The sequence below is a fragment of the Papaver somniferum genome, chromosome 11 (assembly GCF_003573695.1).
Source record: "Papaver somniferum cultivar HN1 chromosome 11, ASM357369v1, whole genome shotgun sequence".
Taxonomy (NCBI): domain Eukaryota; kingdom Viridiplantae; phylum Streptophyta; class Magnoliopsida; order Ranunculales; family Papaveraceae; genus Papaver; species Papaver somniferum.
The window spans coordinates 63,003,241-63,016,639 of NC_039368.1; the positions used below are offsets into that span (position 1 = coordinate 63,003,241).

General features: G+C 36.9%; 2 protein-coding genes across 4 annotated transcripts; both read left to right on the plus strand.

Annotated features, from left to right (window-relative positions):
* The first annotated feature begins 5,624 nt into the window (after window positions 1–5,624).
* Window positions 5,625–9,180, plus strand: LOC113323644 (arginine/serine-rich coiled-coil protein 2-like). 3 transcript variants are annotated; one of them, XR_003347747.1, is made up of 7 exons: window positions 5,625–5,757; window positions 6,259–6,406; window positions 6,566–7,336; window positions 7,440–7,619; window positions 7,999–8,225; window positions 8,363–8,454; window positions 8,575–8,589. XR_003347747.1 is itself a non-coding variant. In XM_026571977.1 (7 exons), exons 2-7 carry the CDS (start codon window positions 6,271–6,273, stop codon window positions 9,152–9,154), a joined length of 1,617 nt encoding a protein of 538 aa, XP_026427762.1. In that variant the 5' UTR covers window positions 5,625–5,757; window positions 6,259–6,270; the 3' UTR covers window positions 9,155–9,180. The 3 variants fall into 3 exon arrangements, 2 of the variants coding, with proteins under 2 accessions (XP_026427762.1, XP_026427763.1); XM_026571977.1 differs by lacking the exon at window positions 7,999–8,225 and adding an exon at window positions 8,792–9,180 and having other exon boundaries at window positions 8,575–8,649; XM_026571978.1 differs by lacking the exon at window positions 7,999–8,225 and adding an exon at window positions 8,829–9,142 and having other exon boundaries at window positions 8,575–8,649.
* Window positions 9,181–9,626: 446 nt separating this feature from the next.
* LOC113324478 (NAC transcription factor 29-like) lies at window positions 9,627–10,541 on the plus strand. Its single transcript, XM_026572798.1, has 2 exons — window positions 9,627–10,169; window positions 10,257–10,541. The coding sequence occupies exons 1-2, from the start codon at window positions 9,627–9,629 to the stop codon at window positions 10,392–10,394; spliced, it is 681 nt and encodes a 226-aa protein (XP_026428583.1). The 3' UTR covers window positions 10,395–10,541.
* The last annotated feature ends 2,858 nt before the right edge of the window (window positions 10,542–13,399 follow it).

Genomic DNA, 13,399 nt, shown 5'->3' on the forward strand with positions numbered 1-13,399 from the left:
AACAACACACCACCAAACTTCCCATTCAAATGACTTGCATCCAAACCAATAACCTCCATTGTGGCTTTGAAACAAATCGTCATAGATAAGAAAGTACCATTTGTAGTTTCATATAAAAATCTAGATACACTGCTTGGGTTTCTCTCCCACATGCAAAGAAAAGTAAAGATCACGTTCCATGTAAAAATGTTAGAGCACTGCTCGGTCGAACTCGCAAGCGTTGATACCTCAAGCTTAGTTGCCAAAACTATAAGTCTTGATTTCTAGTCTACTTATAGCTAAGTCTCAGATTAGGATAGAAAGTGTAGCTGAGCATTAGACTTCACGGCGTTCATCGATTGAAGACGAAGAACTACTAAGGGGAGCTTCCGAAACTTCTTCAACAAAAGGTATGTGGAGACTTGAACTCATCTATCACTCAAAAGTCTATCTACTTTATCTATTATATTTGAGACAAAAGTAGTATAGCTATATAGACTTCAATTATACACATTTGATATTTCGAGATGAGTTTAACTCGCTTACATATTCTCAAAATATGTGTTGGTAAGCTTTCGCTTTAACCAAGTTCATCTTATATTCTTGACGAAAGTCAAAAGATGATCATGTGAAAATCGCCCGGTAACATCTTGCATTATTTGTGTGAGACAGTCATTTGATGTAGACTCAGAATGTTTCGTATTGATCATTCGAGCACTTGAAAATTGCTTTGAAGCTAATAGTTTGTGTGAGACAACTATTGTCGTCTTCGGAGAATGTTTCAATGGTTGAAATGAGAGTTTAGAACAATTGGATATAAGCACAGTATGCGTACTTGCATATGTGTAATCCAAGTTCGGGAACCATGGTATGCATACCTGTATGCGTACTGGTTGGTTTGTGAAAGTTAGGGAACCTTGTACGCATACCGGTACACGTACTGGCGTAAGGTTCAGGTTCGGGAATTTCTGCCGAGTTTGGTGGTATGCGTATCCGTTCGCATACTGGCAAACCCAAACTTAGTCCGACCACTGAGGTATGCGTACCCATTTGCATGCATGAATGAATAATGTTCTAAAATCGGTTTGCTCATGAACTAATACATTTATATAATAAGGAATGCAATCTTTTGCAAACCGTGGCTATAATGTTCATGACTTGATTCGAGTGAGTCAAAATCGATTTTGCTTCAATTGTGTCTTGTATACTTCTATGAGAATATAAACAATTGAACAACCCTAGAACTAGTTTCATTTGAGTCATTTGAACTAGTTATGGTTAAGATGAATGAGGTTGATATGAAAGTGTTCATATGGCTAACTTTGGTTAACTATTGTTGAGCCAACAAAGGTGTACACATTTAGGTACGGTTACTCATATCTAAATTAAGTCACTTTTCATTTGTGTGTAACAAGATAAGTTCGATCTAACGGTTGAAATATATTAGCTTGAGTCTAATCAGGTTTTCATATAACGGTGAATATTGAATGCTTTGTTACAAAGGTAACATTTATTGCAAGCTCTTATTTGAAGACTATATCTATCAACTGGGAAACCTAATCCCCACACCTCCTATGTGATACTAGTTGCGACTAGAGTCGATTCTCCTTTAACCTTAGGTTTTTCCAAAACCCTGTAGGTTAACACTTGAAGACTTCATTGGAATTGTGAAGTCAGATCCAACTATTTTCTCTGTAGTTGTGTGTTATGATCTTTCTTTTTTTTATCGTGATTGAATACTATATTCTCTAAGATTTGTTCAAGATTTAATCTCCGATTGGAAAGATAAAAATTAGTCACAAACATCTTCGTCTCATCGTTTGTGATTCCAAAATATCTTGTTTCGATAGCATACAATTAAGATTATTGTGAGGTGATTGATATTTATAGGATGTTCTTCGGGAATATAAGTATGGTATATCAATTAGTTCATGTTCACCTTGATTTATAAAAGACGGAACAAAACTCATAGGTTTATCTGTGGGAGACAGATTTATCTATTCGATAGACTTTTCTGTGTGAGACAAATTGGTTTATCAAGTCTTCGACTTTGGGTTGTAGCAACTCTTAGTTGTGGGTGATATCAGTTTAGGGAATCAAGTGCGTAGAATCCTGCTGGGGTTCAGAGACGTAAGGAGCGCAAATGTACCTTGATCGGTGTGAGATTGGTTTTGGCCCAACTACATTCCAGTATGAAGTTAACTTGGAGTAGGATAGTGTCTGTAGCGGCTTAATACAGTGTGGTGTTCAAATCTGGACTAGGTCCCGGGGTTTTTCTGCATTTGCGGTCTCCTCGTTAACAAAACTTCTGGTGTCTGTGTTATTTCTTTTCCGCATTATATTTGTTTATATAATTGAAATATCACATGTTATGCGTAAGTTCAGTCAATTGTGATTCAACCTTTGGTTGTTGATTAAATTGATTGACACTTGGATATTGGTTTTTGATACCGTCCAAGTTATTTCTTATATTCAATCAGGCTCGCAAATTCCTATTTGTTTGATTACATATTGAATTGAGAAATTGAGATATAACTCTTTGATATACTTTTCTTAAGATTGAGCCTGACTGTCTAGTTGATTCTCTTGAAAGTATATTGGAGTTGGTCTATACAGATTGCTGAGCGAAATATTGGGTATGGTTGTTAGACCCCCCTGCTTTTTCAAAAAATATTTAGAAAAAAAGTAAAGAAATCAAAATAAAGCTTAAGTAAAAGTGTTACCCTGACCATATCACAAAATGCAGGCACTTGGTAGATCTTCTCATCACTGCCATGTAGTTTCTCCAACACATTTACCGTCGCTCTCCATGCAGTGTGATATTTAATGTTAACCTTTCTGGCTTTGTTGAACTGTGTTGCTAAGTCATCTGGAGCTGGTACTGGTTAATTAATGTCAAGTTTAGTCTTCATCTTCTCATAATACCAGTCAGCTACAATTGATGGGTTTGCACACTTGTTCATGTCATCTTTGTCACCATTGCAGTTGTGAGTGAGTTTAAAGCCTCTAAGTGTGGATGTGTTACCTTCACCTTTCTCGACCATGCCATAAATGAAAAATGGACAATTTTGATGATCTCCTGCAACCCAAAAACTCATAACTTGTATTTAGTAAATTTATCTCGCAACTCTCACTCAAACGACGACACCTGGAAACACCTATATGATTAACATAAAATGTAAATAGAAAACGAAAACTACATTTAATAAATAACGAACAAGTGTAAATTACTCCACTTTTCTAAGGTTGGCTAAAGGCACCCCGCTGAGTACACAGTGACTGACAGACTATATATCAATATATAGTTTTGGACGACTAACTTAAACAACAAGCTTGACATACAAAAACTAGTGAGTACGACCAAGCGATGCTCTAACACCTCTACTTTATTGATTTCTTCAGACCTCCACTTAACTTATAATCTTTTTTTATTGAATTTTTTGCTATGCCACTCAAACTAAGACTTTTCGGAATATCATTACAAGAGTATGTATTATGGCATGCATTCATAAATTTCATAAGCAATCTCATATCGAAAAACATAACTCTTTTGGTTATAAATGAAAGAAATAAAAAATACATAACTATTACATGCTGGAAAAAAAAAGTTGGGACCTAAGTATTAAAAGATAAATTAAAAAATTGAATCAGCTAAAAGTAAGAAATCGTTTAATGGTCTTGCAATTTTATTTTAATTCACAAGTTCGTTATCTCCCTCTAACGAACCAACTTGTAAAGACGGACTTTAAGCCATACTTTTGGCTCTTATGAACCTTTTTGGGAATGCTAATAGTTCATAAGGAGGAAAATCATATCTAAACGGGGTGATTCACTTTGGTTCTTCAAATGGAGAGAAAGAATTTGTGAATCACCATAAACGAGGGCAATAGTTTCGGCCTTGAATTTGGGCTTACACTCGAAAGCATTATGTTTTTTCTTGCTTTTCCAAGTTCTTAATTTTTTAAATGTATTTATTTTTCCCACCATGTAATGGTTATGCATTATGTGCATTCTCCTTTCACAACCACAAAACCTGGTGCATATTCACAAATATGATATGACATTCACTGTGAACCTTGTGAATGCATGACAATGAGGAAAAGTTTGTCAATATTTGGCCACATTAGGCTGAGTCTAATAATCATTTAAGATGAGCATTCAATTTGAAAAATCATGGTTTATTTTCTTGATTCAAATTGTGGATCGAAGAAAGAAAATATCGAAAACTGGTTTTACTAAAAAAAACATTATTTCTTTTGCATGTAACCATTTGGCGCAAATGATTTTAGGCTATTTATTTTCTATCTAGGTTGACCCATTATTAGAAATCAATGCATGATATTGTTTTTGCTAAATTATTTAGTGCTTTTTTCTCGAATCTCTCGAACAACTACACTTAGCTCCCTTTCAAGCTAACATTATGAGAGATTAACGCATGACATCCTTTACGTTAAATTATTTAGCGTTTTTCTCTTGAATCTTTTTAAATCACTAGACTTACACCTTGTTTGTTTACAGCTGATTCGTCTGGATCTGACAATAATTACATGACCGAGTCATATATGACTTAATATGTTTGTTTTTTGAGTCAGATCTGACTCAACTGGCTAAAAAATATGTAAGTCAGTGTAGGGATGTAAATAATATCCGAAAATACTTGGCCTTCCTATATCCGCCCGAGCCTGCATGTACCCGTAGGAGCCCAAAACCTATTACAGCCTGTCATGGGCCGTCTGGACTGGGTAGCTTAAATGAGCGGGTTTGGGCTTTCACTAAAATTTAATAGCCTGAACTGGTACATGCCCAAACAACCCGGCTTGGTACCCGTTTGAATTTTCTTTAGAGTTTATGTATTACGTTGTAGTAAATTGTTATGTGTTTTGATTATATTTTGGATTAAATTTTATTTTCATTTCTGTTTTATATCTAGAAGATTAGTTATATAAGATTCTTTTAAACTATAATTCATTCAAATTCTAGATTCCAAACAAGAGATAAATCTGTTATTATATAATTTTTAAAGTATAAAATGCCCGTAGCTTGTTTGGCCTGCCTGGCCTAGACTGTTAATAGTATGGCCTTCGATGCAGCTATGAACCTCAAAATTAGAAGTTTTTACCTGGCCCATCTGGCCTGTCGGGCTTTTTGGGTAGCTGAATATGAAACCCGTCTGGCCTGTCCTGGAATAGGAAACAAGCCAGACTACCCGGCATGACACTCCTATATAAATTAGTGACTTGATCCAATAAATCATGGGTATTTTGTTACTTGACTCAAACGGATCCGAATTAGGTATTGAGTCCGATCTGACTCAAAATTAAAAAAAAACAAGTTGACATCTGATTTAAGACGAGTTATGAGTTGACTTAGATACAAACAAAAGCAGTGTTAGCTCCCTCTCAAATGACATTCATCTCGAAATTGAAGGTTGAAACTTGAAAGGGAGCATGACTGCTAATATGGGATGTCAGTTTACTGGGAGGGTACCAAAATCCATATAAAATAGAGAATTTTCTAGTTTGTCTTATATGAGTTTTAGTACCCTCCCAGTAAACTGGCACCCCCATTAACAATGTTGGAAAGGGAACACCACCAGTAGTTCGAGGGCCTTTATTTAGAGCAAGGGCGCCTAAATACCAACTATCCGTAGGTCCTATTTTTCTAATTTTCTTCTCAGAATTCTTTCCCGAGAAAGGGTTTATTTTTCGTTCATCATAACCCTAGAAAGAAGTAAGCATACAAAGTTCAGAAGGAAAAGGAGAATTCGCTAATCAGAAGGTCAAAATCATCTCAAAATTGCATTCCCATTTCGTTTCTGCATCGAAATTGTTTATTTCATTGACGCTTTATGTTTCAAGGGGAGCATTAAACATCCTCTTTTATTGTTGTTGTTTTTGGCTAGATCTGAAAATTTACATTATAGTCGTTATTTTTGTTATGGAAATTAGTTACATACCTGGTTATTACTCTCTCTAATTTGGTATAGTATTTTAAAGCTTTGAATTGTTTTAAGGAGCTATAATCGTTGTAAACCCACAAAATGGTATCTATCTCTGGTTTTTTTAATTTCTAGGGTTTGTATTATTGCAAGTTAAACCGTTGTTTTTCGGATAAGATGAATTTTTGTTCATTTTGATGAAACAATTCCCGCTTGCTTCATTTGATTTCCTGTATCCTCTATGGTGTACCTAGAAATTTTGTCTGTTTTTTTGTTGGTACTGTAGTATGCTTGAAAAGTTGATACAATTACATTACATCTCATGGTTTTTGGTTTTTCAGGTTTTTGGTTTTATGGACGCAAATATGAGGTCCAAGTCACCAGATGAATCTGATGGAAAGCCATCATTTCGAAAACCCTCAAATGATGGGGGAAATAGAAAATATCGACGCCATTCTCCTGTGAATGAACCCAGGTCATCTCTGTCAGGTGATTTGTTGTTTAATTAATACATTTTCTGTTTCGTGGTTGTTTTTTAATAAGAAAATAGGCGGCATCTCTGTGAATTCACAAAAAATAGCTAAAAGTGTAGGTACCATGGATTTTGCATTTTGGTTGTAATACACATTGTATTGATATATTTGACAGGAAGTCCAATGCATGGTAGAAGCCCTAGTCCACCTTTGTCTAAAGAAAATTATGCTAAACTCTCTGATGACTCAAGGAAGAGAAAGGACGAGGGGAGGGAGTCACACAAGCAATCTAAGCGGCACTCCCATGGGAGATCCGGAGATTGCCGTAGGGATGATGATTATAGTGGGTATCATAAGCACATGGACGGGGGAAAGGATTACAAGAGGTCCTCTATGTCTGGTCGAGAGTCGAGAAGTAACACCACTGATTATTCAAGGCGAGACGGTAAATCTGATAGGTCTAGAGGGTATTCGCGGAACCCAGATAAGTATTCGCGAGATACCCCAGATGAATTTCATAGAGATAGGGAGAGAGACAGTTCAGCTCTGGAGCGACATAAACATAAAGAAAAATATAATTCTTCTGATGCAGCTGAAGCTGATAAGACGGTGGAGAGAGAGATGCGTAACAGGGTTCGAGGGGGAGAACGGGATGAAACAAGGGACTGTCGTAGGAGTTTTGTAGAGTACAAGAATGACCATACATCCTCCTCAGGCTTTAAGGGCGAGGGAAAAGACTCAATAAAAGGTAAAGATAATTATGGGAGTCGAGTAAAAGGATCTCATGAAATGGATGGGCAAAATGCTGAAGCAGTGGAAAAGCAAAAGCATAGGGAGGGAGAATCTGACAGGCTCAAAGGGAGGTACGATAAAGAAGCAGATGAAGATTCTTCAGTAAAAAGGATGAAGGCTAATTTAGACAGTGACACTTCTTTTGTGAAAGCTAGTAAGTTATTGCCTAGTAGGTTACTCAGTTTATTGCATGCTTATATTTTTATGTTGCTTTCCAGGTGTGCTTTTTATCACCATCTTGTGTTGTGTCCATTTAGGAGAACCTGTTCCAAAGTTTGTATCTGCATCTGATGAAAGCCTGACTTCAAATCCCAAGACAGCCCAGGGAAGTGGGGATGGTACTGTGGCGAAACCTGCTCAAACTTCCTATAGCGAAGCAGAGTTCGCGGATAGTTTGAATGCAGCTAAAGTTGCAGCGATGAAAGCTGCAGAAATGGGTATGTTCCACTGCAACCATTTTCTGAAAATCTCTGCAGATTATGATTATCCCTTAGAGCTTCATTGATTAAAGCATTTAAGGTAATTGAATTCCCTATAATTGGATGACAAGGTAATTAATTTTTCTTATGAACCAAACGGTGGAAAACAATATTATTGTAACATACTTAGTGATTCAGTTACTAGGAATTGGATCCAATAACTTGAACCAAACATGTTGTAGTAGTAGGTAATACTTAATACTATGTGGCTATGGAAAATTGGGAAGCTTGATCTTCTCAAATTGGACGTGACAGAAGTTTCTTTCCATGCACCATAATTGCATGACGAGGCTTTCCCTCTTCAAATTTGCTTATTCATTTCAACCTGGGTATGCAGATCTATTGGCAGGAAAAATACAAATACTTTTGCCTATGAAAGCGACGGCTAGCTTACATAATTCTGATGCTATGCTTTCCGCTTTATTTTGTCGGGCCCTCTTTTCGAGATTGTGATACCTGGAGATCTACTTATATTTATGTGTTAATATCGAGATCTTCAGACCGTTTTTGAAGTGTCAAAATTATTCTACTATAAATGCTTTTATTAACTTTCTTCTGATAATGGTAACATGTTATCTCCATTGCTACTATTCTTTCTTGTATCTCCCTTCCTTTAATATTTCAGAATTATTCTATTATAGATGTTTGACTTCTAAACTGTAGGTACTATGTTATAACCTGCACTTCTTAAAATCCTGCAGTGAATAAGAACCTCGTTGGTGGTGGATATATGTCAACTGACCAAAAGAAGAAATTGCTTTGGGGAAACAAAAAGAATACTGCCACGGAAGAGGTATTTTTACTTCCTAGTTCGTGTCCAGTGGTTTCAATCTACAAGGAAACTTTTTGCTGAATTTATTTGGCTATACTTACCTACTTTCTCCTGTATTATCTATTATCTTTGTGTCCAAAGGTGCAGTCTGGTTACCGCTGGGATGTACCCCTGTTTGGTGACCGAGAAAGACAAGAGAAATTCAACAAACTCATGGTAATTTTCGATACACAACTACATTTATATTTTTCTTTTGAAATGGTCAAGTTCAGATGAGAAATGGTAAAAAAGATATGCATAATTTCTGAATGATCAACTCGTTTACTACAATTCCTAAAATTTACTGACACAATTTTAGAGTCTGAGGTTGCGTTGGTACCTATGGCCAATTGTAGGGTGTAAAGGGAGAAGTGAAAACACTGGAGCAAACCAGCGAACTACAAGCAGAGAAGCAAAAGGAGCTCCAGCTGGATTTGGAGAAGCAATATACTGCTGGACTACGCAGGAGAGATGGACGTACCGTTGGGTTAGGTCTATAGTGGTACCTATTAGCTCATTTGTGTTATCCTATATGACTAGGATGTTCTCGTACAATTTTCATTTTCGCTGGACTGGCCTTTGTATGAAACATTTTTATTTTGCTGGGCAAGGTGTTGTTTGTCTTACAAGGGGAAGGGATTTCTCGACAAATATATGTTTGCTTTTTCTAGATCTTTTCTGATGAAGGTCTTTTTCTTTGAAGAACCATATTGAAGGGCTTTTTCTTGCAAGTCCAGTACCGATGGCCACTGGCAGCACCAAAGTTCGCAAGAATGGAAATCCTCCACCGGATCCCAAAATACATTTTCATCCATGATTAAATTGCGGTAAGAAGTAAATTTCGAACGTAATTCTGCCTTGAATAAGGCAAGTGGGCCCATTAGTTGTTTTCTCTCAGCTTTTGAGTTTTCACCGACCTACGAATTACGATTTGAGTTTTCACGGACCTAGTAACGAAATTTCTAAAAAGAGGAATCCGAATCCGACTACAACTAGGATTTCTATCCCCGTTAGGATTCCAAGTCCTATATAAGCACTGCCTTCGAATCCCTAAAATCATAGTCTCAGTTATCCAAATTGGATAGCAAAAAATATTCTCTCTCAGTCTATCCCTCTCGTCGATTCTACTGATCACTCCCGTTCAGAACACGATTATGTCTTCTCCAAGTGGCAAGACAAACCCAATGCTAATGGGTGACGACGATGATGTTGAGAATGAAGCGAAGTTGGCTAAACTTCCGTCTGGTTTTAAATTTCAACCAACAGATGAACAATTGATTGTTTATTATCTCGTACCAAAGGTTTTGGGGAAAGGTTTGCCACCTAACAGAATGAAACAAGTACACAATCTGTACCACTACCATCCTGAAGAACTCACCAAACAGTACAAGAGCTATGAATTAAACAACTGGTTCTTCTTTACAAGAAAGTACGAAGGTGAAGATCGTAAAGACGCTCATTGCAGTGTAGGAGACGAGGACACAAACTTTGTAGACAAAAAGGTTCGTGCTGCAGGCCAGGGATTTTGGTTGCTAACAGGACGTAGTTCCATATATTTACACAACAATTCGAATTCAGTAATCGGATACAAACACGCTTGGGTTTATTACGAAGTGCGGGATTCTGAAAAACATGAAACCGATTATGTAATGCACGAATACACGTTGGCAACTCGATCCGGTTGGAATCATTTTGAGGTACGTGTGTTATCTTATTTGTTTTTACGGTGTATTGTTCTTTTTTTTTTATGAATCATAATAACTAAAGAAAAATTGGTTTTGCAGTTGGATGAATGGATTTTGTGTGAAATATACAAGAACGAGAAGATGGAATTGATAGTTGATGAAGAGACGCAGTTTGATAATGTTGAAGAAGACGTGGAAACAAATTTTAGTGACGATGAAGATGAATTTGACAATTGAGGAGGGCACCTGTGAAGCTGTGAAGGTGAAGTTTTGATTAAGAATGTGGAAATATATGATTATTTACTACATTCTCTTGTTTACCAGAAATCGCAACGTATTTGATTAATTACTGCATTCCCCTGTAAGATCCATTAGTTAAGTTTTTCAAGTAATGTTTGCTCCGGTGTTTTCTACTGGCCGGACTTCTCTATTTTTTTTATTGCTATGAATGAATATCAACTTCAGTATTGTGTAAAAAAAATAAAAATCAAAAATTTGTCCCACAACTATATGCGAGCATCTTCAGTTTAACACCACGGTGACAATCTCATCAGCTTGTTTCGCCTTCCCCATGATGCACCTTTTCCCTCGCAAGATCCAGATTCCAAATTATTGCAAAAGAAAACCATTGGCCATAGTAGGACCGTTTCACCTTTGCATTTTTCATGGGAGGAATTTTTTTGAATAGTTTGAGCTGCCGACCACGACATTCCAAAGGCAAGAAGCAATACTGCCTGTGTTACTCAAAACCAGCTTTAAAATTACATTCAGTCATCATTTTCATCTTCCTGCTAGTGATAAGTTGGTCTTGCGATGTCATGCTTTAATTCCAAGAGATCAATTTGAAGGCCTGCAGTTAGGTTCCTTCTGAATTCCGAACTCGGTTCCCCTTGTTCTACCATTTATGCAATGCTTGTTGTTTTTCAGTTTAAACTTTAATCTAACCAAAATCTCAAGCCCTTACCATCATGAATCTTTATGTGGGTACACCTTTAAATTATCATTTCGTAGTTCCACACAGCTTTCCACATACCTCAACCATGAGGCAGCACAATGGTCTCTGCTGGCAGCAAAAAGTTCATTTCTGTAGCAATTTTTCCTTGAATTATACCCCTCCATAGCGCATTCCTCTCCTCTGAGTATCTCCAAGTCGATTCTGTAAGCAAAGCCTAGGTGGTTATTCTCAGATTCCCAAAACCAACCCTCTGTATTTCTTAGCTTTCCACACTTTTCCTTTCCCCGTGACAGCGTACGTGTTTTGTCTTCTTCTCTTGTTCCCCCAACAAACCTTCTAAAGATCTTCACCAACACCCACTGATGCTGGAAGTTGGAGACGTAGAATATGTCTAGATGCTCCCAGCCTTGGACACCAGCATTCCTTTGTGTTGTTCCAATAGGCATAACAGGTGAATTTGAAGTCTTACCTCCCACGTCCCAACTCCAAAGCTAACTCTTCTACCAGTTTCTCTATAACTCTTTGGTTTTTATAATTTCTGTTATGAAGAACTCTAACAACTACTACAATAGTATGAAGTCTTCTTAACTCCTATTTTGTGAGGAACTGAGGATGTTGTCCTCGACACAACATCACCAAGAAGATCCGGAATCTGCATTACCAAATCTCAGTCCTTCTCGATAAGTCACTATTTCTAGTTCTACGATGCAAATTGCAATATAAGTCAAATCACATTTCGATGAGTTCTATATCCAAACCAGCCAAGCTATACCTATAGAATGTCATCATCCAATAATGAGTATCAAACTAGAAATCTGAAGTAAAAAAAAAAAAACCATTTTTCTTTTAAATTAGAAAATCTTTACCTGTATATAGAACTCATCGGTGACACAACTTCATTGCATCGTGTTAAATTCTCAATAGGATCGTATCCCTTTTCTCGTTAAACTCAAACTATTTATATGTTACAATGGTCGGCATTGCCTTGACTCTCAAGGAATCCTTTTCCTAGAATAACTCTGTTTACATAGATATCGAATCCTAACTATAGAAAGATATATTCTCTTAATACCCTCCCTCAAGATGGAGCATGTAGATCCAGAATGCCCATCTTGGACAAGAGAGAGTTAAATTGAGCTTTCCCCAAAGCTTTTGTGAAAATATCTGCTAATTGCACTGTTGTAGGAGTGTATGACGGAGATATGATCTTACTTGTTATTGCATCTCTGACAAGATGACAATCCACTTCAATATATTTTGTTCTTTCGTGAAACACTGGATTTTGTGCAATGTATAATGCTGATTGACTATCACAGTATGGATTCATTCCTTGAGTATGATGAACACCCAAATCACCAAGTAATTGTTTTAACCATTTTAACTCACATGTCACAACTGCCATCGACCTATATTCTGCTTCTGCAGACGAACGAGAGACTGTATGCTGCTTCTTAGTTTTCCAAGACACAGGTGAGAAACCAAGAAGGACAAATCAACCAGTTAATGAACGCCTTGTCAATGGACAACTTCCCAATCCGAATCACACCATCCTTTCAAATGGAGAGAACTATCAGATCGTAAAAGTATACCTTGGCCAGGATTTTTCTTCAAATATCTAACTACACGTAGTGCTGCTTTCCAATGTTCTACTCTGGGTTGTTGCATAAATTGGGACAATATATGCACAGAATATGCAAGATCTGGTCTCGTCACTGACAAGTATATCAAACGACCCACTAATCGTCTATATTTATCCACATCCTCTATTAATTTGCCTTTTGCTAAAGCTAGACGATGATTTGTTTATAGTGGAAATTCTGCAGGCTTTGCTCCCAATAATCCAGTCTCCATAATAATGTCAAGAGCATACTTCCTCTGGCACATGTAAAATCCTTGTCTACTCCGTGCCACTTCTAGTCCAAGAAAATATTTCAACTTTCCAAGATCTTTCATTCTGAAACAGTGACCCAGGTATTTCTTAAAATTATGAAGTTCAAGCAAATCATTACCTGCTACAATTAAATCATCAACATAAACCAATACGTTAAGTTGCATCTTCCATTTTGTCATTGTAAAAAGTGAATAATCTGAATATGACTGTGTAAATCCATAATTCTTCAAAGTTGTCGATAACTTTGCAAACCAACATCGAGGTGCCTGCTTCAAGCCATACAACGATTTTTCATTCTACATACCATATTAGGATTTCCCTTAGCAAACCCTGGAGGTATCTTCATGTACACTTCTTCTTCCAAATCACCATGAAGAAATGCATTATGTACATCCA

Excerpts from the sequence above, each read along its gene's own strand:
- LOC113323644 (XM_026571977.1), top strand. The coding sequence starts at position 6,271 with ATGGACGCAAATATGAGGTCCAAGTCACCAGATGAATCTGATGGAAAG. Across the intron at positions 7,620-8,362 it reads GATGAAAGCTGCAGAAATGG|TGAATAAGAACCTCGTTGGT; the intron begins GTATGTTCCACT and ends AAAATCCTGCAG. Across the intron at positions 8,455-8,574 it reads AGAATACTGCCACGGAAGAG|GTGCAGTCTGGTTACCGCTG; the intron begins GTATTTTTACTT and ends TTGTGTCCAAAG.
- LOC113324478 (XM_026572798.1), top strand. The coding sequence starts at position 9,627 with ATGTCTTCTCCAAGTGGCAAGACAAACCCAATGCTAATGGGTGACGAC. Across the intron at positions 10,170-10,256 it reads CCGGTTGGAATCATTTTGAG|TTGGATGAATGGATTTTGTG; the intron begins GTACGTGTGTTA and ends TTGGTTTTGCAG.